Source organism: Caloenas nicobarica, chromosome 19, assembly GCF_036013445.1.
Source record: "Caloenas nicobarica isolate bCalNic1 chromosome 19, bCalNic1.hap1, whole genome shotgun sequence".
In the NCBI taxonomy this organism is placed as follows: Eukaryota; Metazoa; Chordata; class Aves; order Columbiformes; family Columbidae; genus Caloenas; species Caloenas nicobarica.
In genome coordinates this window covers 10,157,871-10,185,822 of record NC_088263.1, presented here as the reverse complement: position 1 = coordinate 10,185,822, position 27,952 = coordinate 10,157,871, and the positions used below count along the sequence as shown (strand labels likewise).

The window sequence follows — 27,952 nt, the reverse complement described above, 5'->3', positions numbered from 1 at the left end:
TTTTCTTTAAAAGTCAGTTACCAAACTGCAGCGTATTGTATTCCTACGGACGGGCCAGTCTGTCTCTACTGCGCTACAGGACAGCCCAGCCGCAGGTTCACAAGCCCCCAGCCCCGCTCACCGGTGGTGATGCCACCAGCCCATACCCAGGTCCTCTGGTCAGCTCTGGCATCGCTGCGCTGGCCGTGGGGTCCATGTCCCACCACCCCCTGCGGGAGCAGCACTGCGCCAGGCACAGGCAGCATGGCTGCTCCAAATCTCTATTTCTGCTCCACACTTGCCCATCTTGACCCTCCAACACTTTCCCAATGCCCTCTTGCAAACAACCGAGGTAGACGAGCATCCTTCTCTGGCCCCTCCCCAAAACCTGCCCGGGCTAAAGGGGACATGTGGCACTGCCAGGGCTTTGCCTTGCCCTTCACCCAGGGCTGGGCTTCTTCCTTAAACCTGAACTCATCCCAGGACATTTACACTTCCCAGACCAAACCCAAACCACATTGTTACACACTAAGATCAGCGCAATGGGGCAGCTCCTGCCTGTGGCCACCAGCAGTCTGCAGAGGCACGGGAGGGCTCTCCCACCCAACCCCAAGACACGAGGTGCACCCTCCAGGGGGTCACCCACTGCAGCAGTGGGGTCCCAGGGCCAGCCCTGTACCCAATTAGTGGTATCTGGGTGGTGGCCCCAGCCAGTGTGTGCAGTGGGTGCTGGGCTGTGGGAAAAGGCACCTGTCGGGGAGGCAGTGGTGGCTTCGCTGCGTGGGGACACGGTGGTGTGGCTGCTGTCCCAAAAGCAGGGCTGGGCTGGAGAGACCCAGCCCATGGCAGCGTGGTGACAGACTGGCTGTGCTGCACAGCCCTATTCACACTGCTACCGATGAACCGTGTTGGTGACAGCAGCCTTGCGTACAGGTGTCCACAGCCCTACGCTGTGCCCCCACCCTGGGGCTCCTGCTGCTCCACTCCCGGCAATGTCTCTGCCCCAGATCATCCCATGGGGAATGGCAGGGACCCCGTGTAGCACCCAGCTGCATGAGCAGGGTCTGCACAAGCAGCAGATGGGAGGACAGGGCAGCGGGATGGCAGTGTGAGCTGGTGCAGGCTGGAGGCAGGGGCTGGTCTGGTCACATCCTGTGTGGCAGCTCTGTGTGTGGCAGGGCGAGCTGCTGTGCAGGACGGGGACAGCAAAGGGACCTGCCTGCCAGCCTGGGCACAGGGGCTCCCAAGCCCAGCATGGGCTACTGGAGTGGGGTGGTCAGAGCTGCTAGGTCTGCCTGCCAGCCAGCTGCCACCTACTGCTGTCCCACTAAGGGGGGACCCTCCTGGGCCCCACAGCAGCATCCAGCTCTGGTTCAAGCAGCTCATCTTCTGAGAAGCTGATGTGCAAGCAGGTGTCATTTGCAGGGGAGAAGGGCAGCGTGCTCTCTGTGGGGCTGGCCAGGGCCGCCAAGTCCTTGGTCAGGGCCTCGCTGGCTGCAGGGTCGCGGATGCTGGCCAGGGGGGACATCTGCCCGCTCTCTCCAGCCCTGTCCTTGCCCAGAGCGTGCTGGCAGGTCCTGGCAGGGATGGGCTCCGTGTCGGAGGCAGCGCTCCGCACGGGAGTCCTTGCCTCAAGGTCCAAGAGGGTGAGCGAGCTAGCAGCAATGCTGGTGAGGCTGGAGACACTGGGGCTGGGCAAGCTCATGTGGGCAGCACTCTCGGGCTTCACCTCTGCTTCCAGGCTTGGGGAGGTCTTGCTCGACCTCTTGCGTAGGATGGGTGGCGGTGGATTGAGCTTGGGAATAGGCTGCTGCCGCCTGCGAAAGAAAAGCAGAGGGAGGAGGTGATGGGCACGTACTTACCCGCATGAGGGAGCTTGGGCTGGCTGCCCCAGGCTCTCCAAGAGACCTTTGCTGGATCCCACCAGTGCAACCTGTTGCCTGCAAACATTGGAGCTGGGGTGATGTGGCCATGACCGTTTTGTGGCAGGGGGACAGGCACAGGGGAGGCAGTGACCCCATGGGTGGACATAGGGGTTCCTTGTCCCAGCTCAATGTCCCTGAGCCACCACCCAGCCCAGGGCTGCCTGTCCCTCAGTGCCCAGAGCACAGCGCCTCCTCCCCAGCCCCTGTTGCCACCAGCCCTTCACAGCGCGAGCGCTGCTGGGGAAGTGGGGGATCTGCTTGGGGTGTTCCCACTCCAGTCAGCGGGAGACAGAGGTGTCACATCCTACCTGTCCTCCTCCCCTCTGTCTGTGTCGTCCACCTTCTGCCGGCTGCTCCCATTGAGCAGGGCGAGCTCGCTGACCTCAGAGCCCTCCACGCGCCGGCTGAGCCCGTCCTGCCCCTCCAGCACGGCCAGGCACTCGTCCCCCTCCTTGCTGCCGTAGCGGTGGCCGCCCCTCTCCAGGCTGATGAGGTTGAGGTAGGAGTCCCCAGGGCCCAGGGCTGGCAGCGAGCCGGGGGCCACCGGGCTGCCCAGGATGCTGGCGGGCGTGGAGGTGGACGGCAGGTGAACGTCCAGGCTGTAGTGGTTCTTCAGGTTCAGGGAGAGGGACTGAGCCAGGGACAGGTTTTGCAAAGAGCGGTCAACTGGTGAGAGAGGGACAAGAGGCACGTGAAGAGCTGGGGACCTCCAGCCCAACTGGTCCCCAGGACCATCAGGGTGCAGAGATGCTCTGAAGCCCTCCCCAAACCTGCTGGGATGGTGCTGGGAGCATCCCAGCTGCTCCCCAGGACCGCGGGGCGTGCAGAGATGGTCCAGAGGGATGGTGCTGGGAGCAGTGGACCCGCCGCCCCCGGCTTCACCCCGGCACAGGGGCACCATGCTCACCTGGCTGCCGGTGCTGCTCCCGGGCTTCCAGCACCGTCAGCTGCCGCACCAGCAAGGAGACGTGTTGCAGCAGGTCCCGGTTGGTCAGGAGGAGTTGCCGGACCCGGGCCTGCGCTTCGATCCGCGCCGCCGTTTCTGCTGCCAGTTGGTCCTTGAGCAGCTGCACCTGCGGACGGGACGAGCGGACCGGGAGCGGCGGCGCTCCAGCGCCCCCTGCCGGCCCCGCCGCGGCACCGGGCCGGGCGGTGCGGGGGGTTCCGCGGCCCCTCCGGTAACACGAAAGGGGCTGGGGAGGTGCCCAGCCGGGGGGTGACCGGGCTCCCCGCTTTGATGCTGGTTTGGGGGAAGAGGCACAGGGTGGGGATGGCTCAGTGGGGCCCCCCGACTTGTGTGTGCGGCCAGCTGGGTGCCGGGGGAGGCTGTGAGCGATGCTATGAGCTCCCCGGATCGCTCCCACCCAGCACAGGGCACCTGTCCCGCTGCCAGCCCAGCCTGGCCGGAGGCTGGTGTGGGACCGAAGGGCTGGTGGTGCTGAGGGGAGGGCAGGACACGTACCTGGGCCACGGCCACCTGCGTCTGCTGCTGCTGCTGGAGGAGCTGCTGCTGGAGCAGCTGCAGGCAGTGCTGGGAGGCCAGCGGGGTGATGGAGGCCGAGGAGCAGGGGCTGCTGGGGCTGAGCAGCTGCTGGGAGCTGGCCGGGTGGAGGGAGCAGCTCTCGGTGTCCTGGGCACAAAGAAACGGGCAGGGTGAGTGGATGGACCAGCTCGGGCTGGGATTTAGACCCTGGTTTCCCACGGCACTGATCCCATTTGAGGGGGGCAGCCCTGGGTTTGGTGTCAGGCGCTGCACACCAATGTGATCTCCGGCACAGGAGCTTTTGGCGCAGCTCGCGCTCCCAGGGAGCTGATGGGGCTGCACTGTCTGCGCCAGGTCTCAGCACACAGCCCAGAGCCGGGCAGCGCGTCCCCTGCCCTGGCAGCAGGGATGTTTCAGGATGGGTCCCCTTGCTGTGTGCCCTGCTGGGAGCTGGCCTGTGACCGCTGCCCTCCCTGTCCCCTGCCCTCCCGGCCTGGGCAGCTCCAGCACCAGGAGGAGCAGCGCTGGAGAGCACTGCCTTCCCAGCCATGAAATGAATCCCATGGAGTGCATTTCACTGCAGCTGTTTTCAGCCAGGCCCTGCAAGCGAGACAATTGTGTGAGATGAAGCGATGCCATTCAGGCCGCTGGGAAGCGCTCAGGGAGAAGCTCTGCAGAGCAGCTATTCATTACAGCGAATGTGCCATGGCCTCACTCCCGGCTCTCTCCTCTCCTCTCCTCTCCCCCTGCCCCAGTGCTAGGACACAGCTTGGCTGTGCGTAAACCCTGTGCTGACCACCCTGCCCTGCCACACGGGCTGCGAGAGCAGGGAGCCGGGAGGGGAGTCTGCAATGGGGTCTCCATGAAAGACCCTCCTCATTGAGCTGTGATACAGTGTCCCCGAGCAGAGGGGCCCCAGCAGCATGGACTGTCCCCCACCACACCCCCTGTTACCTGACAGTTCTTATCCTTTGAGGCTTGCCCAGGTTTCAGCATGCCAAGGTCACCCCGGGCAGCAGGCAGCTCTCCGGGTCCCCTCTCGGACACACAGATGCCGTCAGAGTCGATGCCAACCTCGTCTGCATCCGTGACCTTGGAGCTCTTTATCTGGTGAACTTCAAAGGAGACGGATAAATAAACTCAAGCCTCCTGCACTGCAAGATCGCAGCAAGGAGCCGAGGCCCCGAGCAGGGCTGGCAGCCAGGGTGGCAGCTCAGGGACAACAGCGAGGGCTGGCTTCAAGGGTCGGCACGCGGAAGGGCAGGAGGGGAGTGGGCCAGCCGAGGTGCTGGTGCCTGCAGACCTGCTGGACAACGGGGCTCAGCCTCCACCTTCCCAGTGCCCAGCACGAGTGGGCAGATGGGGTGGATTCCCTGTGCCCCCCATCTGAAGGAGCCTGAAGCTCTTGCTGTCACTAGATCTGGCCCATGAGGGACATGCCACCCCATTCCTCACCCCAAAGCACCCCCGCTGCCCCTGCGGAGGCGGGGCTCTGCCCGCGTGTCACCTTCCAGCGGCTGCTCCTCGGCCGACTTGTCGCTGGCCCCGTCCGCCTGCCCATCGGCGTTCTGCAGGGCGTGCTGCAGGCTCAGCTTGTGGCACACCTCGAAGGCCTGTCCCACGGTGCGCACCACCCGCATGGCCTGGCTCTGCAGAGTAAACCCCCGTGGCGCTCAGCCCCGCAGCAGCCACGCTGCTGCTGGGAGCACTGGAGCCTTTCCTCTGCTCCCCGTCCCAGCCGTAGCCCCAGGAACATCCTACCTTCTTCTTCGATTTGAAGACGTTGCACCTGAAGGAGTTGTTAGCACCGTCCCTTGCAATGTAACTAAATATTTTCAGGTCTTGCGAGTCGTGAGACACATAGAAGATTCTAGGTGGGAGAGAGGCAAAGGGAATTAAACACCTGGTGGAGTCTTTGTCTCCTCGGAGGCTCCCATGTCCTCAGGGTGGGTTGGCTCTCAGCACCCAGGGTCGGAGGAACGAGGTGGTGCCAGTGCAGAGCCCCTCCTGCAATTTTCAAGGCAGGACGTGTCAGATTTAGAGAGTGTTTCTGCCTTGATGGAAAACCTTCTGGTTTCCGAAGCAGGCAAAAGCTTTCTAAAGATGCTCTGGGAAAGCTAAAAGATCTATAGTATTGGAAACGGTGTGGCTATTTTTAGCCTCAGCAATTAATCCCCGCCTGGGCTGCAGCGTGGCACAACTGCCTGCACCGCGAAGGTCCCGCTGGCGCAGGGCTGTGCTCAGCAGCAGTGGGAGGCACAGCACAAAAACCAGAGCGTCCCCAGCTGCCTCTCCCAGGGGTGCTGAGTGTGCTCGGAGGGTTTCTCTCTCCCCTCTTCAGGCTGACTCTTTCTCCTCCTTGTGCTGCAAAACCTTTTTAGAAGACCTTTTTGTATGTTTGATTTAATTGGGTAAAAATGTGACAACTGAGTTCAGCTCTGAATAGAGAAGAAACCACAGGGATTCATGAAAAGTGTGGGGTTTTTTTTCTTGTATTCTTTGCTGTCATTGGAATCTTTTTGTGTTTCACTCGCAATTGGAATAATTATTGCTGATGTACTGCACCTTGTAGTGATCCCTAAAGAACCCCAGAAGTGAGATGTAGGCGCAGATAGTGCATTGGCACGTCCTCTGCTCCTTATCTCCTCACCAAGGGTTCTGACGCAGAAAACCATTGGTGATCCCAGCCCTAGGGCTGTGGGCTTTGCACTCATGGTACAATTATTCCCTTGGCAGATCTAACAGCCTGGAGCCACCTGTGCTCTTAACTGTGTCTGCAGGCACCATCGCTGGGGTTGCCTTAAGGAAGCCACCCCTGATGGCTCCGAGGCACCAAGTTTACGTGCAGTGTAACCTCTGGGTGGGGCTTGTGGTCTCCAAAATACTTTGAGATCCCATGGAAAGTCAGTACAATCTCACTGTGCCCTGTACAGGTTAATTCCCTGTAAGTGCTTACACCTTAGTGTAAGGCCCTTCCTCAGAAGTGAGCCACGCTCTGAAGGGAAACCGCGGGAAGCCTGTCTTCAGAGCCACAATTGGAGAGTAATTTGGGTTGAAGGCATCTCTGAGGGTCATCTAGTCTAACCCCTGCTCAAAGCAGAGCCGCTTCAAAGCTACATCAGTCTGTCTCGCTCTCAAAAACATAGGAAAAGGATTTCCCATCAGCAGTAATTTTACAATCTTGCTAATTTTTCATGGTCCTTTGGAAAGGCAGCCTTGGTGGAGGTAACTCAGCATCTGGGAGGATGGATGCGCATTGCTCGGGGCTGGTCTGCCCTGGCTGGTGTAAACACCCTCCCGCGTACCTGTACACAGGATCGTGCATCACCACCATCTTGCTCTCATCCCAGGCCCACTCCTTTCTCTGTTAGCAGAAGGCAGAAACAAAATTACAGCAAGTCAAGTCAAAATGAAACCCCACCATGCTGATGGGCAGGAACCCTGGAAAATGGTGTGTTTATCCCAGGCCAAATCCAGGCTACAGTTTGACTATTCGAACAATGGCTGTTTCATCAGTATCTTGGATAAAAATAGATTTCTTTGATCATTTATCATATCTGGTCATCTGATCACAGCCTTCAGGGCTGAAAATGGCCCCTAAGATTAATTTATAGCATCAAATATGCAGAAGAGTAACACGTTTCGGGGAAGAAAGCTCCGAGCGAGGGCTTAGGAGACATGGGTGCAGCCGCTGGCTCAGCACAGCCTGGGGACGAGCCGAGGGTGCTCAGCCCAGGCAGCGTGGAAAAGGCCTACCAGTATTAACAAGAAAAAGAAACTGTATTTCTTGAAAGCTTGACATTTTTTGATAGGGAAAAAAAAAATATCCTCTTCCCACAGTACAATTTTCCCACTCTTTTTGTCAGCAAGGTTTTGTCATTAGTTTGATGAAAAATGCAGTGTTCTCTTGTAAAAATTATGAGCAGCTTTTAAGAAAAGGCCAGTTTTGGTTAGAAGTGTGGCTATCCTGAGCAGCGGTACTGCCCAGAGCTCCTACCCAGGCAGGACTGGAGAAATCTCACCTTCTGCTTCTTGCGCAGAATCACCTTCACCCCGTCGACAGACACAATGATGCTCACTTTCTTCTTCTTAATATTCTTGGCTTTGAATTCGTACTGGTGGGAAGAAAAACCCAGGTTAGAAGAGAGGCAGGACTGGGGACAGTGTGCAGTATTAGCTGGTGTTTTACATGAAAATGTCAGTTTTGTGTTTAATCCCAGGTGCTGAGGGAAGTGGGAATTTGCTTTATCCTGCTAAGAAAACCCATATTGGGACACTCTCTGCTGTAGCTGGGATGCCAGGCAGGATCCCGGCTTTGTCAGGAGCATCCCCTGGGAGAGGACGAGCAGAGCTCGATCCTCTGGACTACATCCAGACACTGTTAATTCGGATCCGGGAAGGACTTTCCTGCTGCCCTGGCCATGCCCTGTCCAGGGGGACTCCGCACCAGCAGCGTGACGGGGAGATGGCACTTGCAGCAAACACCAGGCAGTGATTTATGGCGTCGTCAGTGCCCTTGCGTGACAGAACTGCAGTGCATGGGGAATATAAAATCACTTATGAATTGCAGGGAGGGCCAGATGGGTGGCAATAATGCAATTATACCTCAGTCATTTCCATAATCACATTAACCTCAGTGGGCTCAGGAGACAAACCCAGCTCCTCACCTGCAGGTGTCTGCAGTCTGAACTCACTTCCATTTGTGTTAAAAATTAAACTGCTGGCTTTCAAATGTTGCTTTTGCTGACAGCTAGAAGCATAGCAGAGCCCTTCTACTCCGGAGACCCGTGTTTACAGCGCGGGTGCCCACTGGCCCTGCTTTAGGCACGATTTTCAGTTTCCAAATACGGCATTTTGATACCTCATATTTTTCATAGTCCCTCTCTGAAATCCAGTTTTCTTGGGCTGGATCCCCAATTTATCTAAACCAGCACATCCACTACTGTCAGTGCAGCTACAGTAACAGCCACCATGTACTTATTAAAAAAATAAACCCTTCTGGTTAACTCCATGTGCAGTTACCATAGCTGGAAAGCAGAGGTTACAAATTCCCTGTTTTAATAGTCTAATAACGCCAGTGGTGCTGTGACGGAGCTGGGACTCGCCAAAGGGGACATCACGGGGACACCTGAAGGTGCAGGACTGTGTGTGGCACCCAAGCCCTCCACAGAAGATCCGCGTCTTTCCAGCTCCTCGGCACCCATCATAAGACCCGTCAGCCTCACAGGCAGAAAACTGGGTGGCTTTCATGTTCATCAGGCTTTTGATGCTGCTCATTGAATTCTTAGCACTCTGCAAGGTTTATGGTATCAGACAGACCCTGGATTAAGCCATAGCCTTTTGATCTCCCCATGAATTATTACTCTGAGACAAGCTCTTTAAAAAAAATCTATCTATAGCACCATTGCGTGTGAAGCCAGAGCTAAATGTGCTATACACGTTTTTTATTTATAGGGAGGAGTGAAATGACGGGTGAGGTGGTGAGCGCATCCTGCCGCGGGGACCGGCGGGAGGGGGCTCCGCACCCCAGAGGGCTTCACCGCCCGTGCCCGGCTCCCCCAGCCCAGCCTGGCCTGGAGCTTCCCCCTCCCCTACGCTCAGCACCGCCAAACTGTTTCTCCTTGTCTGCTTGCATGAACGTCAATAAAACTGGGATAGATTGTTCTGCCTGCTAAAGAGCTATTTATCTTTCTTTATACACAAATGGCTGGGAAAATACTAGCTGAGCTTTCCAAGAAAGAGAGAGCAATGCAGTGTATTTTCCCCTTGTAGCAACAGGGGTGCAATTACATTCAAAAAAGGCTCTTTACTCAAAGGCTTTAAGCAAAGTCCAAGTCTGGATTTTGCAGAGATGCCTTTTCTCTCTCTCTTGGACAGAAAGCAACAATCGGGAGCAGCGGCAGCACATCTCCAGGTGCTGCCAGGAGTGATGGCAAGTCTCCGTAAGCCCAGGGAACCCCAGCCAGCTACACCGCACCACCCCAGCCCGACTTTGGGCCAGGCACGGGGCCGCAGCTCCGAGCAGTGCCGCACAGCCGGGGTGAGCTCCCAGCACGCTGTGCTGCTGCCATGGGGCACGCGGGGCGGGTGGGAGCAGAGCTCAGAGCTTCTCCCCTGCCCCAGCGACACACACCCCACACACGGTGTCTGCAGCAGTTCTGGCCCTCACAGTCTGCAGGCAGCACCCTCAGGCTCTGCCCTTTGCCGCGGCATCGTGAGTGAGGAGCGGCCGGTGCATTTGCTCGTCCCAGTTGCTGCCGCATCCTCATCAGAGCACCCGCGATGGCCAACACGCTCAGCACAGCAGAGGAGCCGGGTCCAACCCACGGGCAGAGTTAGCTTGGCCTGAAACCAGTTAAAACTCATTGGGCCCCAAAATCCTTTCCATAGGGTGAAAGCCCCCGAGCAGCAGGAGCCGGGACACCAGCTGGGCGAGAGCTCGCTGACCCCGAGAGCAGGGCTGGGCGACAGCCGCACCGGTTGGATTGGGCTCGCTCTCCATCTCCACATGTAAGAGGCAAATGGGCTACAGCTTCAGTCATTTAATTGCTTCCTGTCAGGCAGAAATCAGTATTTTAATTAACTGCAATTTATATAAGGACAAAAAAGCACACGAAAAAATGCACTCCAAGATAGCAGACTTTATCCCCTATAAAAATGTTCATGCATAGACCAACATAGAACAAAGCTCGAGGCTCCTGGCTAAGGTGGCACTGTCATCAGAGAGCAAAGTCTAGTCACCGATTTTTTTTTTCTTACTATTGAATTGATGTGATTTTTTTTCTTTTCCAAATTTGTCAAGGTTACCGACAAATCCAAACCCACACAGCAGTGCTCATCTTCTCTGCTGCCTTCTGAGATTCAATTGTTATTCTCTTGCTGCTTGTTCTATCCTGTGGGGAAAGCTTTCCAGATGTTAAAGGATCTGGAGCTGCCCTTACAAGTGGCGACTCAGCAGACAAGCCTGGCAGCTTTCTTAGCTATGGAGACAATATGGGACATTTTATTAAAAAATGCAGGTCAAAAAGGGCAGTGCATCTCATTTAATTTAGCAGCTTCATTAATTCTATTTCTGATGTATCTGACCTGGAATACTTTCCATTTCTGCTTTTAAATCCCCATGTTCAAGTCCTTGCCTTTCATACAGTCCCCCACACTGTTGCCATGTAATATTAACATACCCAAGAGCTGAAGACTGTATGACTAGAAATGTTAATGGCGCCACGTAATGCATATTTCATTTGATAATTCCACCAAGCAGATATAAATTACACATGCAGTTACCAGCTTCCATCTGCTGATGAAAGAGATGGGCTAATGCACATTGGAAATCATATGCAGTTTCCAGCATGAAGAACAACTTGCATGAAAAGAGTTATTCAAGGAAGCAATTCTTAATGTGATTAATTACTGAAGGTATCAGGGCCTTCATTATGCAAATGAAAACTGTCATAAAATAGAGAGTTTGCAAGTCTTAGAGGCAGTCTCTGTTTCCAAAAAATGCATCTTCCCCATTATGAAAGAGCAGAAGGGCCAGACCCGAGCGAGGCGGCAGAGCCGGGGCTCGTCCCTGCCGCAGGTCGCACGGCGCTCGCTGCTGCGCCGCCCACGTTGAGTCATGGGAAATCAAGGCAGAGGCTCTCTGGGCTTTTGAAACAGGAGTACATCAGTGCTCCCACATGCTTGCTTGCGTGCCCAAAGGAAGATGCCCCAGGCTTGGAAAGGGATGACTTCTTCCCACAGCTGTAAATTCTCCGGGCAGCCCCCAGCCACTGTCCTGCTGTCTGCCTCCCCTCAACCAGCCCAGCCAGCGGCGGGACCTGGGTGTCCAGAAACAGCCCCAAGAAAGGGAGCGTCTCCTGCCCCTTTCCAAACCTCACCCAACAGACACACACAGGCATGGCAACGGGGAGGTGGAGATCTGCTGGGCTCTGCCCCCCGCAGCGCGGCTCTGGGCAGCGTCAGCCCGTGTCCCCCGCGTGGGAGACACCCTGCCCTCCCGCCCAGCGCGCACCCACCAACGCCACGAGCGCCATTTTAGGAATTAAAGCCACGATGAATCCAAGTATTTCATGTTCAGGAATGTAATTAGTTTCAAACCGAGCTGACCCGCGCAGCACGAGGACACAGCATTATCTCGACTGCTGTTTGAATTACGGATGCTTGGAGTGCTGCTGCTTGGAACTGAAGCTGCAGAAAGCTCCCCCGTTCTCCCGGCCAGCACAGCTCAGCCCAGCGCTGTGTGCCACCCGGGACCTGACAAACCAGCAGCGTCATTCCCACACCCTTTGGACCATGGGCTGCGGTCCAGCCTCCAATCCCCCCTGAGCCACCGCGGCCCCTTCTGCATCATGTCCCACCTTCCCGTGACAGCCCCGCCAGGCTGCAGCGTTTCACCGGTCAGCCTCAGCCTCACAGCCTCCGGCTGGAAACCGCTGGGTTATGGCCTTGCCTTTGTTCGTCTCGGGAAGCATGTGCCTGTCTGAATGCCCTGAACTCGCGGTGCCCGGCGGCGGGGCGTGCGCTCCCGGGGACGCGGCTGGGCCGAATGCGGCCGGGCATAGTCTGGGTCTGTGCTGCAGTAACTGGGCAACACGGACACAAAAGCGATGCAGGAAGCAGTGGAGTCCAGGAGCGCACCTCCTGGCCGGTGGAAAAATGAGAATTTATGATCCTTGGAAACATAAAACTGTTCAGTGGAAAGCAGAAACCGAAGGGGGAGTACAATAGGCAAGGAGAATGCTGGCAACATACCCAAGGTCTTTTTTTCTCATTTAAATCAGCTCCTTCCACCATCCAACAAATTCTCTGCAGATACCGCAGCCCATTCCCCACACAGCGAGCTGAAGGGGACCACGGAGCGATCACAGCCCCGATGGGTTTGTGGGAGTCCCTGGAGGGGCAGCAAGGAGATGTGACCCCAGTTCATCACACAGGCTTTATTTATTTATTCCTAGTTCTGTGCTTTAGCAGCGGTGCTGCTGCCTGCAGAGCCAGGCAGGACTCAGACCCTTCTCCAACAACGCCAGGTGTCATTTGCAGGTTTGTGCCACAACCCTGGAGTTGTGGCTGAGGTGCTGGGATGTCTAATGGTCCTGACCAGCCGCACCTGAGGCCTCCACCCACACTCCCACCCACGAGCTCCATTTAAGCTCAGCTCTGACTGCTAAGCCCTTCCTGAGCTCCAGTGGAGGAGTGTTGGTCTCCAGTTCAGCCACAGGTACCGCGCGGCCTGAGGAACAGAGGAAGTGGCGCTTCTCTAAAGGTGAGGTGGTGAAGGCAAAGGAGGTGGCTGGAGTCTAGGTGCTCCTCTGAGCCAGTCAGAAGGATGTGGAGTCAAGGGCAGTTGGAGGTACACCCATGGGGGAGAGCAGAGCTCCTGCAGGTGATGGGAGCTGGTGGGGAGACGAGCAGTGGCTCTTTAATTAGTCTTTTCCACCTCTGAGAACAGGCAGACTGTTCTGGAACAAGGCTTCTTTGCCTGCTTTTAAAGAAGGGTGGGATAAAAGCAGCCTTTTCAAGGCGTTCTCCCTGTTACAGAGATACTGCGATACTGCCGAGCTCCATCCCGGGGGCACAAGCAGCGCTGAAGCCCAGTGCAAGGTGACATCATCTGGCCTTTGGTGCCTCTCTGACAAAAGCACCATTGTGTGACTGTCACTTCCAGGAACCCCCTGCTGTCCCCAGGTTTATGAGGGAGCTTTCCCACACACAGCCCTTCAGTCCTTGTGTCCTCAGGGCAGGCCAGCCCCAGCTCCCAGGGAATTTTCCTCCCCACCTCTATTCACTTTGCAGGAGAAAACAAATTACCTTTTCCGTCTGCAGTGCTTTGGATGATTAATTAGTTTGACTAATGAAGTAGTGTCTTGGGACCCCACCCCAATGGAGTCTCATGCACCAGGCACTGAGAGCACATGAGCATGAAAACGATCCCTACCTCAAAGAGCTGCTAGGTTACTGCAGACAAAAAGTGCTAATTTCATTAGAAGCAGGTCAGATTCACCTGAAATAACCCTTAGAAGTGAAACTGCAATTATACACTGTGATACCTTCAAGTAATTCTGTATTTCCCCATAAACATGTGTCAAGAGGCCCTGCAGAGAAGGTCCTGTTTTTGTATAAATGATGTTTCATATCCTAGTTGCCCTCCCGTCTGGTATGTAGGACAAGAGGCAGCTTAGGAGATTGAATTCTTTTAAACCTTGTTCATCAATGTTCACAGAACAAAGCTCAGAAGAGCAGGAGCCAGGACCCTGTAGCAGGCTCAGAGCTCCATGAAAAAGCCTCAGACCCCCTATGTGGCTGTGGGAAGGTAATGAAGTATTTCGTGTGTTGATTTCTCATCCCCTAAGCAAGCATGTTGATTTTCTGCTGCATTCATTCAGTTGTTCTGATTACGGCCAGTCCCCCGCTAAGTGTCAGTTACCCAGCCAGGCCACCAGATACTGCTCGTACAGACACGCACAGGGAGCAACTGAGGATTTCTGCTGCTCGCTCCAAAACCCCTGTTGTACATTTGGTCCCTTCCCACCCCTCCCCATGAGCCTGGCAGCAGGGAGATGCTCCTTGCTCACTTCTTGGTGTTATGGCTCAGCTGTGCAGAGGGAAGAGAGGTGCTGATGCCCTCAGAGAAGCAGGAGGGGAAGATGGGACGGGGTGATTAATGGGATGGCTTCACTTTCTCTCTGGGAGCTATTTTTTGCTTGCTCAGAGAGAGAATAACAATTAAAAGTCAATTTTTAGTTCTTCTGTGTCTCTTCACAGGACCATTTGTGACAGTTGTTTTTTGGGGTGTACAACACCTGGTCCAGGTGACCAGTCCAGGCCATGGGAGCCAGCAGGACCTGCCACGCCGTGGGAGCTGCAGGGTGTGGGGGGGGCTCTGGGGGTGCTGAACGAGGGCACAGCGACGGCGAGAAATCCTAATCCTGCTGCCATGCTGAGGCTCTGACAGAGGCAGGTGCCAGGATTTCAGGCCTCTAAGTAATGCTACACTTCCCTCCGCGTTGACGTAATGATGCTATTTCAGTGCAGGTAGTCCACACGGAGCGGGACGGCAAACCGGGGGCGAAGGCAGCGAGAGCGGCTCTGTGTGTGGGGAGGGAGAGGAGGCGCCAGGGCTCCCGAGGCTCTGTACGGGCAGGTGAGGGTAAGATGGAGAAGGCAGAGGAGAGAAGGCCCACGTGTTCAAACCAGTAACTAAATCAACCCAGCCCCTGCTCCCAGGAGAGGCACGTGTGACCTACTGTGGTTCTCCACCTTGGATGCAAGGAAGCAAGATGTGTGGGAGACCAGCATTGCCCGTGGGGCAACGGCATGAAAATAAGAAAATGGAAGTTTAGGCCCCATAATCATTAACAGCAGGAGCACAGGCTGCAGCAGGACTGAACCGGTCTGTGATGGCTTGGGATCACTGAACCTTAGAGCCTCAGGAACGGCGTGTGGCCCTGCGGTAGGTACCGGGTGCTCAGGAGGCAGCAGGTGCTGGTGGCAGACAGCAGCATCTGGGCTGGTTCCACCAAAGGACCCATGTTCCTGAAGAGGAACCGTGGGCCTTACACCATCCTGCAGCCAGCTGTAAACACCTAGTCCTCCACCGCACTGCATCTAGTCTGAACACGTCCCACTGCTCTTCTTCCTGTGACAAAATTTGGTTTTAGTAAGAAAACCCTGGAGCTCGGAGGGTTGGTGGGATTCCTGGGTGTGCTGGAGCTGGCTGTGCAGCAGCGGGCGATTCGGGTCACGATGCTCTGCGCACCGCGAGGGGCCGATCCCCCTCCTGCAGCCCTGACATGCGGCAGGGTCTCTGCAGCAGGGGTGACAGAAGGATGGAGGAAGGGACAAGCGACTCGGGTGTCCTGAAAACAGCCAGGCGGTTGCCAATTAGTCCAAATAACCCATCTGGCCCAGGGAAAGGCCATTTAGAGAGTGTCTAATCAGTGCTGCAGGAAAGAAGGCAAGCCATTCCAGAATGCCTTTGAAAAATCCCTACTCCCTCATCAAAGTATCCGTCCCTCCAGGGACCCATTCAAGACTTTTATTCTGTAGATTTATCATAGAGTTATTTGGTCAAAACATGAAGTAGCTTGTCAAAGTATTATGTTAAGCAGCACCAATTCTGTTTGCCTTCAGGCCTCATTTAGTGCAGAACAAAAGCAGAATGAAGAAAGCATGGGTAGAACCAAGCTATTGTTACCAAACCTTATTTTACTATGCAGAATTTTGCTTTTTGGTCATGCTCCCTCAGGGCACCATAAAGTACAAAGGGCCCTTGCACTGGACAAAACCCAGACAACACCTACACCGGCCCCTGCTGCTGTGGCATTAGGTCCAGCCTTCCATGCCCAGTGCGGACCCTCCTAAGAACCAGAAATGCCGAGGTCAAAGCATAAGGTTACACCACAGCTACTGTGTTTTTATTTTTTTTTTTTTTATTTTTCCCTGCATGTAGATAGCTTCACCCATGGGACTGGTTGAAGTGTTTGTATTTTCATGGACCATTCTGATTTGTTCCTGCTCCTGAAATGTGTCAAGGCACCTCCTTGTTAACAGGCTAATCTAGCGTGCTCAGTACCACTCTGGTTGCCATCCCAGTTAATTTTTTTCAGGTGCCAATAAAGAAGCAGCTTTCAGTCATGGCTGATTGTTCTACACCAGAATGTAATTTGAAAGCCATTATATTTTATCTCTGTAATACTCTACAACTAGTAACATAATTGTTGAAAAAGCTACTTTATTTCAAACTAGTTAAAAGCTTTGCAGAGATTTCATACACTGATATTTCTGATATTTTAGCTAGTGAAATCAAATGCTTCAGCAATATAATGATAATATTGCTAAAGCCACTTTCTTTTACAATGTAAAGATTCCTGCCTCATTGCCAAGGTTTAGCATCAGACAAAAAGCTGTCTTGTTTTATTTAGTACTAACATTTTAATTTAGCTTCTGTTTAACTGCTGCCTTTATTAGCCTTCAACTAAACTCCAATCCATCATGACTCTTACGCAAAAACAATATCAATCTGTCTCACTAGTTCCACCCCCTCCTTGGAGAAGCCATCCAGTTTTCAGCACTCTGCGGAAGGCATTGAAAGGTCGCCGTTGCTTAGAGATGACACATTTCACTGACTGATCCCTCCATCCATCTGTTATCAATCACACATAGCACACTGTCTGAACAGGGCACAAGAACTGAGGCATCTACAATCACCCGTCACTTCTCAAAAACTAGGGCATCGCGTGTGGCTACTGGAAAAGCTCTAAGCCACCCTCTGTCATGGTGGCTGTGTTCACAGCCAGACCAGTCCCCGCTCATTTCAGCTCAGAAGTGAAGTGGCAGGAGAGAACTAATTCATTATTCTGTGGCAAGAAGTCCAGAGGTGATTGAGGTTGGAGATGAGCAGGGTGGAAACCTGCAAGAGATTCTAAGTCAGTGGGGCAGCTCTATGGCATGGGGAGACATCCCTGAGCAGAAGGCTGGATTCTCGTGTAAGCTCAGAGGTGTTTATTCCTCTCCTCCCCCTCAAGACACACAGCAGAGTAGTCAGTTCTCCACCACAGATGCGCAACGCTGCCTAGAAACGCTGTGCATGACACCACCGCGAAAACATCTCGATAAGAGCTTCTTCCCTTTGCGTTATGGTAATATGAAGAGTAGAAACTGGATAAAACAAGCTTGGCTTAGTCTGAAATATGGCAGACTCAATTATTCTAGAAAAGCAGCTTCTGTGTTTTTAAAGGCATTTCTTCACGAAAATTAACATTTTTGTAAGGCTAGTAAAGCAGCCTGCGCATGAAAAGCAATTGAGCCTGTCCAGGTGACCATGGACTGGAGAACACATGTAGAGAGGCCTAAGGAGCTGCACCTGCATCAGCCAGCGTTCCCCCTTCCTTGGGCCTTCATGGTGAGGGACCTCCGGGACATGCTGGCCCACCTGGTGTTTTGGCTAATCAGGGCTGCAGGGCACACTGGGAAAGCAGAGAGGCTATAAAACTCTGCGGGAGAGGAGCAGGGGTTGGGAGGCTGTAGCTTGGCTGGTTGTAAAATGGGGTCCTGCAGCCTTAATCTGAGGCTGCTCATTTTGGCTGGAGAAATGCTTTCTTGCTGACCTTCTGCCAGAGGGATTGCCACCTTCCTCACCTCTGGCCATGCTGCAGAAAGGTAAGACCTGCGATGTGGCTGCCATCTCCTAATGTAAGGTGGCTTTTCCTCCCAAGGGCATCTCTGTCAGGTCTGTTATCTTCTTGAAGACCAGCAAACAGACAGCTGGAACCAAACTCAGGAGCTGTTTGCAGTGTGGAACAGTAAAATGCTTTTTGGCAGAGCAGGGCACTGAATAGTAGTAGCTTCAGTACAGCTTGCCCTTGTTAAACCCACTAACTAGCCCTCTGGCATGGGAGAGGGCAAAGAACCTGTTAAGGGGGCTGTGGCGGTGAAGGCTCCAGCAAAGGAGTAATAGAAGGGATGCAAAATCCCCCTCATCATGAAAAGAGTCTAACGTGTGTCTGTGCGCACCAGAGACCCCTGCAGAGCTGCTGCCTAGATATTAATTGGAGCATTCAGGTTTAAGGGCCTCTGTCTCACACCAGATCTCCCTCTCTTGGGCAGGAGGTGTCCTGGGCTCAGGTGGGACCTTGGAGCACACTGCAGGAACCCTCTGCTGCTCAGGAAGCCCAGCCTGATCCCCATCCCTGTACAGAAGACTCTGCTATAGCTGCAACAAATAGAGGAAAACAAACTAATGAGGCATTAGGGCTAAACTTAGCTGCAATTAACACTTAATTACCATCCTGAAAACACTTGCTGTATTTTGCCAGGGCCTGGAAAGGTAAAACCAATTAACTTAATCTTGTATGGTAGAAACCTTGAACTGCCTCAGATGCCTGGCATGGATGGGACCCTGGCAGTAGCTGTTGTTTCCTGGGGCTGAGCAGCCCTGCCAGTGGGTCAGGTAATGGGACACAGCCCTGCCTGGGGAAGAGAAGGGACATTTGGTGACAATGTCTTGAGCCAAGTCATCCCCTCTGCTCTTGATGCCCTCGTGGCAGTCTCGGCTTTCTTAGCCTGCTTGTCTGCTCCTGACTGCTCTTCTCTGTGCCTGTAGCTTTGTTGTGTTGACTAGTATTCTCCCTAAATGAAGTAGATAGCAGGTAAGGTTGCAAGCAAAGGTGTGTGGGCTGCTGGACAGGGAGACAGAAGTAGAGAAAGATTCAGAGACTAGACAGAGGACACAAAGCCATCCGCGATCGCCTGCAAATCTCCTTCCAAGTCACTAGTGCAAGTTCCTCAAGTTTTTTTCAGTAGACTTGTAGGCTGTGCTGAGGGAGGATTGACTATAGTCTGATCATGTACTGGCTGTGTGAAGCTGCATGAGCCTTTCTGCTTTGGAGAAGAGCCAAAACTGTCACCAGACTTTCTGCAAAAGGTATCAGAGCAAGTTTGTACATGCTCATGCATACTTGGTTTGGATACCTAAACCCACTGCTCTCTCCTGGAGGTTTAATACGTATCAGCATAGGTAACCCTTGCATGGATCTCCAGAGAAGCAGGGAAGGTGTCCTAGAAAAAGATGCTCCTTGGAGCATACTTTGGGTTACGTACATTGTGCTTTTGGTATGTGGGAGAAGGAGGAAGAGCAATGTACAGGCTTGGGGAAGCTTGTCTCTCTGAAGTCCTCTCATCTTTCCAATTTTTTTTTTTTTTGCAATTAACAGCCTGGCACAGCTTTATGTGTAAGCTGTCATATGAAACCAGCCCAGCTCTCAGACTGGGAGCTGCCAGTTCTGTGTGGCTGTCCCTGCCACCTCGCCTTCCTAAGGTGCACTGTAGGATTGTAACTTTTATTCATCCTGATTTAAACTGGTGCCATGTCACACTTCAACACTACCGGTTGCTATTTGGCAGTCAATGTGATTTACAGTGTAGCTAGGTTGTGCTTTCTCACTAGAATACCAGGTGGAGAAATTGCAAAGCGTTGAGGCTCTGCTTCAGAGCATGGAGGCAGCAAGAATGATCGGGATAAGAGGGAGGCCGAAGTGAGAACCCAGTTCTCATGCCAAGAACTTGGACATTTCTGATGTATCCTGCGTCAAGATTGAGAAATGCTTCTGTTTCTCTGGCACACTGGCCTCTAGAGAAAACAACTTCTCAATTAAATTAAGCCTAAGAAATGTGGAGGTAACAGAAGAAACATATTAGTCTGGATGCCTGCCTCCTGTTTGTTCATCCTGGTGCTTGGATGGGCACAGCACCAGTTGGCTGTTCCCTTGTGAAATGATTAAATAATCCAAAATCCGTCTAGGGAAACGGTGACCCTGCTGAATCAGGATGCTGTTTGGGCCCTTGAGAAGGACTTTCATATTCTCCATGTTATCTGCCACTTCTGCAGGAAGAAAAATCTTGTATTGTACATAAGCTCCCTGGAGTGCTGAGAAAGCTCCAGATGAATCTACTTCAGCAGAAAGCCAGCCCCACCAGAACGCTGATCCTGAGCGCAGGGGCTCGAGCAGGCGCTGCCAGACGCCCAGACCTGGATGGCCTCGGGCAGCAGGAGACGGCAGACACAGAAGGTCGCTTCTCCCTGGGAGGTGGAGGAACCTGCCCACGCTGGGTGCCTGGAGCTGGACTCCCATAAACAGCACCTTGAGTGAGTACACTGGGCTCTGACAGGCACGTCAAGTAGCAAACTAATTTCATCACCTTCCCTGCCAGGGCGAGAGGAGGTAGAGGGATTAGTTTGAACTCTGATGATCATATAATAACATGGCAGCTGTATGCAGCTAATAATCCATCGGGAGGATTAGCAAACTTAAAGATGTCTAGCTCTGTATGATAGGAAGCTTAGAACAGCAGCTTCCCTGTGCTACCTACAGCATTTGCATTTCTTCCAGCGGAAGCATAGAACATGATGAGACAAGGTTTTCCAGTCTGTTATGAAATGGGAATCTAGTGTGTGACTAATGGAGTATTGCTAGCAATTCTACAAGCATCCATTCAGTCAGGAATATGGATTTAAGCTTTACTATGAGAATGCATCTTAAATACCTAATGCAAAAGAGCAGATTGTGATTTCAGCAGACTAATGTTAAAAAATGTCATTTGAGGCTCTCTGGGAGTAATGTCCTATAGTCTGTCTGCTCTGCATGTCCCAAATCTGCAAGCAGACTGCTCTGCTAACGCGAGAATACCCCTGAGCTGCTCCCAGGTTCGCTGGTATAATTCATACGCAACTGGCAAAAGAGCCCAGTACAAAGCACAGGACGGGAAGGTGCCAAGGAGAAGAATTGGCAACTGGAATTCACAACTGGAATGCTTACCACCTTCCCCCTGTCCCCACACTCTAAGGACAACTTTGAGTGCTGGGTAGCTCAAGGTATTTTCCCTGGGGCAAGTGCTTTTAATCACAGACTGGAGACCAGAATCAGACAGGGTAGCAGGAAGGCAGTTTCAGAGCTTGTATCAACTTACTAATGAGTAACTAGAGTAACCAGCTCTGTCAGAGCCTGGCAAAATACACGGCTGTGACTCCTCCTCCTCCTCCCTGGTCCCCTCCTGGGGTGGCAGAAGCCATGAGTAACGCCCTGCCCGCGCTTTGGGCTGTCCCCGTGCTCAGACGCTCTGTCACCGACTGCTCCAGCGATGGCTCACGCTGCTTCCTCCCATGTTGCAGGGCACACAGAGCAGTGTAGGAAATGTTGTGCGAGGGCTTGTACTTTGTGATTTTTCTCTTCCGCTCCAGTAGAGACTTCCAGTGGAACACTGGAGTGCACGAAGGCCAAAAGCCTCAGCACAATGTGCCCCTGCCAGCGCTTGGCAGAGCTGCAGGACCTTCCTTGCTCCTGCAGTGCAAACAGGCACTGCCACTCACAATCAGATGGTCGCAAAATACTAGTTTCTAGCTTCTTCCAGTATCTCCTCCCAGTTGCAACTGGTGCTGCTGAGAGTCCATGGGAAAAAACTCCAGTATAGACAAGGCCTCTGCATGCAAATGAACGCTACATAAATAACCCCCATCTTCCCTCAGTTCTTAGGTTGTGTACTCTATGCACTAGAATTCTCTTCAAAGACCTCCCAGTTCATTCTTTATGCTCTAATTAAGGATCAGTGCCAATTAACTATCTTCAATAGAGGAGCATCTTCCGCTCAGCAGCCAGGAAGTGTCTGAATAAGATCCTGCTGTACAATACGCCCATGAAAAGGGAAGCCCTCCCTTTTTGGAAAGGGTTTCTAAGATTAAAAACCCGGTATAGAACACAAGATGCCTAGTTAAAAAATATTGTGTGATAAAATTAACTGATGGCATCCACAAATGTGGAGGGGCTCCTTACACGCCTCACATAGCACCCAAGTGTGTTACTGCACTGTCAAGGCTCTGAGCTGGACACCATCATGGCAATAGCAGGTGTGAAAATGGAATGCAACACCTTCTAGAAACTGATATTAAAGTACTGCCTGCTTTTCTTTGCAAGGGTGTTATCCTGTCACAGATCAGCAGAAGTGCAGTGTCAAATCCGATACTGACTTAGATCAAAAATTACCAATAGTTATGCCAGCATCTAAACTGCCCCGGTAGTCCTCACCTATTGCCTTTGCTTCCTTTAGATATTCACCTGTTCCATAAATAACCAGGCAATTTAGATTGCTGCTGCACTGTATTCCGAGCATGAGCTTTGCTAATAGTCTGAGCAGGCAAAAGCAGGGGAATGTCATTTCTGAGCCTGGCTGGAGATGAACACAGTAACTCCCCAGCCAGTCACAGGCTAAGTTTAAAAAGTGCCATTCTAAATGAAAATTAGATGGTTAAACACTGGTGGGGGGGAAGGGGAAAATAGGATAATCCCTTCAAAGCTTTAAATGGAAGATTCTCAAACCTGCTTCAGCTGACGCGAGGCATGTGAACAGCCTCAGAATTAAGACCCCTTCAAAACTTCAGCCAGGCACAACAGCTGCACTGCCGTTTGGGGTAGATACACTTGAACTGGTTATACACGAAGCAGATGTAAGCTACCCACCCTGCTAATCGTGGCTAAATCTGGTGATCATTCAGAAGCTGTTCTGAGGAATAAAGGGCTGGAGAAGGAAAAGTGCAGACTTGATGACGAGAAACAGGAACTGTAAAACTGTATTGGAGGATTGGGGAAACCAGCAAATTATTCCATGAGCAGCAGAATCCACAAAGTCTAATGTGGTGGGATTTACATCCATAACAGCTGCCAGGCCACTGATATTTCAATATACAGTAACATAATATATTTGGAACTGTCAATGAGTTTGAATGCTTTTGTGGAGCAGATTGCATACATCTCATTTTTCACACACACACAAAAATCCCAAACAGGGCAAAAAAACCATCTTTTGTTCAATCTCTATACCTGCTCAGCAGAGACTAGGGTTTTATGGTTGAGTGTTGCCAACTGATCCCTTTGGAAAGAGCAGAGGATGGGTCTGTGCTAATATGTCTTGGGAATTGCTGTATGTGCTACAATCCCGATAGTGCTGAGATTGGAGCTCCGGACAGGAAGGGAGGAGGGGAATGCAGAACAGTGCGCTGCAACCAAGTCACTCCAGTGAACACAGCCTTTCACTCCATGTGGGCTGCGGCTCTGTTGGACTTACCCGAATCCTCCTCATGGCTGCCACAATCTCCACGCGGCTGTTGGGCCTGGGTACGTCCAAGCTACCGATGTACTGAAAGACAGAACAGTGAGATGTCTGTGAAGTACTGTACAAGTTAATGGTGTAGGCTTCTTCAAAACAAACAGCACCTCATTAATTTAGTCCCTGTTTGGTTAGACTCTCTTGACCCATAACATGACAGGAATATCTGTTGTGGATAATATCATCAGAATCAGGGAGAAGTTAATGGATTTCTAACACTGGGTGTGAGCTTCTGACCTCATTCAGATTCTGGACGTGCCTTTACCTGCGCTTTGCAGAGCGGCATCTATTGCTAATCAAGTTACAATCCCTTGGGTCTGAAAATTGGACTGTCCATCCTTTGTCATTCCTCACTACATCTGCTTTTAAAATACTCGTAACTAAAAGCACATAAGAGTTGGAAAGTTGCCAGGCTGTGCGGCAGCTAGCTCTTCTGGAAAAGGCTCATGGTTCTGGCCTGACTTTTCAGTCTGGACTATCCTCCCTCTGGACACCACTGTCCCCACATGGCTTGACCAGCTCAGCTATCTGCAGAATCCTGGTAAACCCCCTCAAATCCATGTCCTACAGCAGCTGTTTTTAACTGTGCTTACAGGAGCTGCAGCGCCCGCTGGACTCAGCGCTGGTGGGTTCTGAGCAGGGTCTGTTGGCTCCCTTGCCGAAACACAGCCCATCGTTGCACAGCGGGCACAGGTTAGCACGGGGCAGCTCACAAAGCTTAGTTCCCCTCTCAAGAGCATTTTGTGCATGAATCTTGTCTGTTTGAGTGTATGGTTTCAAGTTGTGGGTTGTTGTGATATACATATCAATGGAGACAAAATACTTTCCCAGGAGCATCTGTCACTGTTACTGACATAGTTCTGGTTTTATTTCTCTACTGTAGCGCTTGCAGCTTGCAATGGGTATTATCTTGGAAAAACTTCTACTTAATAGGGCTTTCAGAGATGAGTTCTCTTGGCTCAGTATTTACTGCTCTTTCCTCTGCCTTGAAACAAACACTGTAAGCAATCGGAAAGGTCATCTGGCTTTTCTGACGCTTCTGTAAATGCCTTTGCAAAATGGCATTTTTAAGAGCAGTTCAGTTCAGCCGTAGCCTATGGTAAACCACAAGAGAGTGAAACCACTCAGACCACGAGAGCTTGAGGGCAGCAGGGAAGGGAGCGACAGAGCCAGGATTTCTCTCAGCCCTGGTGACGAGGGCATATCCACGTTGCTCCAGATCCGCAGTCTCTTTGGTTTGCAGACATCTCCTTCCCGCTCCGCGATGGCTGTCGGTACAGTCACAGGTAATTCAGTGCAGCCGGCTGGCCTTTTGTTGGTGAACAACAGCGATGCAACGAGAACAGGCCACGCTACCAAAGATAAATTAATAGCAGGGGTAGGAGGAGAGCTGGTGACTGTTGCACCAGAAGAGATTCTCCCAAACTCCCCACTTTGGCCTCACCGCAGGATCTGGGGGCTCGTGCAGAGCCCTGCCAGCCCACAGAGCTCTGCGTAAACCTTCCCACCAGCAGCTCCCAGTCCTGAAGTTTGGCCCTGAAGATTACAGGGCAAGTAAGACAGCTTGGTATGCGGAAATTAGAGGCTGGATGTGGTCAGTAAGATGGCCTGGTGCGAGATACCCGGCAGGCAGTGCCAGCCCCATCGTTGCCAGAGTTGCAGCCGAGTGATGAGCCCACAATGAGCATCCTAATTGGAAGAGACAGACTTCACAGCAGAGCCGAGCGAGCGTGTTACTAAGGTAATGCAAAGCCCATCTCAGACCCACACATCCCACAGCCTTATCCACTCCCTGAATAGTTCTGGATGCCTGAAGCTGTCAATCTGAAGAAGCCCATTTCACTCAGTAACAGTTTTCTCATATTTTAAAAATCAAAATATGGATTTTTCTTCTCAGCACAGTCTGCAGGACAGCAAATGTTAATTTAAAAAAAGATTAATTCTTTTTCTCCCCTAAGGAAGAGATATTTTTAAAATACATGATTAACTGCCTATTCAAATCTATCCTAGATCCTGCTTAAATCTTACGGATCTTTTAGCAGGAAAGCCAAAATGCACAAAATTCGCATTTCAAAGCTTTATTTGAATATATATGCCCCTTCTTTCTAGCTCAGGAGACAGCAGGCGTGAATTCCATTTCTAATCTGTGTTAGGCCACCTGCAAAGAGGGGAAGGGAACCCTAGAGTTGCTCCAGCAAAATGCAGTTCTTCTTGTCAGCTGAATTATAAACCCATTCCCTGCACTCTCTACAGAATGTCAATTCCAATGGAGTCACTTTCTGAGAGTGAAGCTGCGCTGCCAGATCGTTCATCGTAATCAATACGAAATTTCTGACAATATCGGTATTTTTTTTCCTGATGCCTGAAGGCTGCATGCATTTAAACAAAGACCTTGCCTGCCCAGGTTTTCATGCAGGGAACAGGTCAGAAGGAACATGGCACTGATGTGGTTTTAAGCAGCACGGAGCAGTCTGCTGGTCTGCAGGGGGACCCAGAGCTGTCACCTTGCTGCGGCAGGGACCGGGTCCTGCCCGGTGGGGACAGGACGGGCACGGATCGAGCAAGGACAAGGACGAGCACCTGGCACAGGCAGCATCCCCCGCGCTGGCAGGAGGAGCCTTTCCAGGTCATTTCTCAAATGAAGCGCACAAGGTGGCTTCTGAGGATTAAACAGCTGAGAAAAATACTAGGAAAAGAGCAAGAACCTGTTTGATTGTGATGATCAAATGTCAGGCTTTCGTAATTTATCGGTGTTTTCTTTAGACTTCCTTAGATCTGGCACACAGTTGCGTGGGCCAGGGGCACTTCCAGAGCCAAGAAACACAGCGGGGGCAGGGCTGGAGGGGGCACGGCGAGCCCGGCCGCGGCCCCGCGGTGCGGCTGGCCCGGCCCCGCGGGCAGCGCCGGCCCCGCCGCTGGCACCTGCTCGGCCCAGGAGCCCCAGCCCGCGGGTCCCTGTGCCCAGGGCCGGTCTGCAACAGGCGGGGCAGGGAGGGCCCAGCGCCGCGGGGGAACCCGCCGGGGCCGCCTCGGCCTCTGCCGAAGCCCCCGGAGCCTGGCAGGGGCGAGCGGCTCTGCCAGCCGGGGGCGTCCCCGCCAGCGGCCGGGGCCGGGGGAGCGCGGCCGGGGCTCACCTTGGCCTGGAAGTGGATGCCGTGCTGGAAGGCCTCCTCGTTGTGCAGCGGGACGCGGGAGTCGCAGCCATCGTCCACCAGGTTGTACCGGTTCTTCACCGGCATGGCGGCGGGCGGGCGGCCGCCTCAGGCCGTGGCCCCGCCGGACATCCCCGCCGGCAGCGCCCGGCCCCGCGGAGCCCCGGGGCGGGCGGCGCGGAGCGGGGACACGGGCTCGGGGCTGCCGGCACCCGAGCCTGGCCGCGTTTTGAATGAGCGTCCGCGGGTGAGAGCGGGGCCCCGGCCCCGCCGCGGCGCCATTGGCCCGAAGTTCCCTCATGTGATGCGGGGGGCGGTGGAGCCCGCCCGGAGCCCGCCCTGCCCGCGGCCGCCCCGGCTCGGCCGCCCCGCCGGGAGCCCCGGCCCGGCCGCTGCCGGGAAGGTGCCGCCTTACCGGGGCCGTGCCCGGCGGGGCAGGGGGGCTTTCGTGGGGCGCCCGCCGTGAGCTCAGCCGCGCTCCGGGCCCTGCGGCGCCTTCGCTCGGGTAATGCCGCGGTCCGTGTCGGCCTTGGCCCTCTAAGGAACGGAGCTCCGTGACTCTGGGAGGTTCCACCTTGCAAAGTCTTCTCTGTCGGCTTGACAATAATCGCCTGAAGCACCTTGTTGAAGTTTGGCTTATGGAGGTTTTGTCTTTCTGCGTGTCTGGGGCCATCCGGGCCTGATGCCGCTGTTTTAATACAGAGGAGCGATATCGGGTCATAACCTCTGAGGGCACAAAAATACCAGATCCCTGTTCTCAGCTGTGGGTGTACAGCGAGGAGCTGGCCCAGCACTCCATGGTGGTGCCCTGGCTGTGAGCGGCAGCGCCGTGCGGCTTACAGACGGAGCCTCACGTTAACCAAATTGTTTGCTCTTTTGGATAGTGTAGGGCACTCTGTATCATGTCAGCAGCACCCGCTCCATTTCCTGTGTTAGGAATTCTAAAAAACCAGTGTACACAATGATGTAGGATATCACTGCAGCTCCCGCACTGGAAGGGTAGGCTGACACCCTTAGGTATGTCCAATGTTAACGTGACTTACAGCTCTGTTAGTATGTGCCCTCTGTCACAAGCCTGCCGCACAGTTGATGTCCTACTGACTGACTGAATACCGTGTCAGGATTTTTGCTGTGGGCGCGGGATGTTACTGCTGTACCTGTGCACTCAGGGTGTTCTTCCCTTCCAGCTCTGTCTCGGTGACAAGGCACCGCCGCGCCCGGTGAGTCCTGCGCTGCCGCTCGGGGCTGCTCGACGTGCTCTCAGCAGGAACCAGCACAGGTAAGGGATGGCGAGACCCAAGACTCCTCTTCTGACTGTTAGCCCAGAGTCGCTCTTGGCCCTTCACAGGAATGATCAGAAATGTGAACTGTGTAGAATCCAAGGGGTGGAGGCTCATATGTGCTCTAACTGATCTCATCTGCATTCCCTGGAATTAATTTTTGAGTAATCAGTTACAACTTTTTGTCATACGAAACTCCCCAACTGGATGCTTGAACATTGTTGGATAGCACCTTTTGTGTGGCTTTCACATTAGCAAGAGATAAAATGTTGGCCACGGGCAGACAGCGCCAAACTCCCTGTCTCCATCTCAGGAGCGTAATCTTCCTGAGTTTCATGGCATCTCTGAGTACTTGTAAGACAGCAGGAGATGGGCAAGAGCCAAAAATCCAGAAACTTATAATTAAGAGAGGGAGAGAAAGCCCAAAGAATTAATATTGGTTCACTGACTGTTAGCCTACATGTTCAAGTATTTTGT

The 27,952-nt window shown here is 53.2% G+C and overlaps 1 protein-coding gene across 1 annotated transcript; it reads right to left on the bottom strand.

Moving 5' to 3' along the window:
* Positions 1 to 35: 35 nt before the first annotated feature.
* On the bottom strand, positions 36 to 26,338 carry LOC135996492 (carboxyl-terminal PDZ ligand of neuronal nitric oxide synthase protein-like). The gene is made up of 11 exons (XM_065648545.1): positions 26,178 to 26,338; positions 23,002 to 23,073; positions 7,410 to 7,502; positions 6,693 to 6,751; positions 5,149 to 5,257; positions 4,895 to 5,036; positions 4,342 to 4,502; positions 3,367 to 3,534; positions 2,812 to 2,977; positions 2,213 to 2,570; positions 36 to 1,796 (listed from the first exon to the last, which is right to left on the bottom strand). The coding sequence occupies exons 1-11, from the start codon at positions 26,280 to 26,282 to the stop codon at positions 1,307 to 1,309; spliced, it is 1,923 nt and encodes a 640-aa protein (XP_065504617.1). The 5' UTR covers positions 26,283 to 26,338; the 3' UTR covers positions 36 to 1,306.
* Positions 26,339 to 27,952: the final 1,614 nt, after the last annotated feature.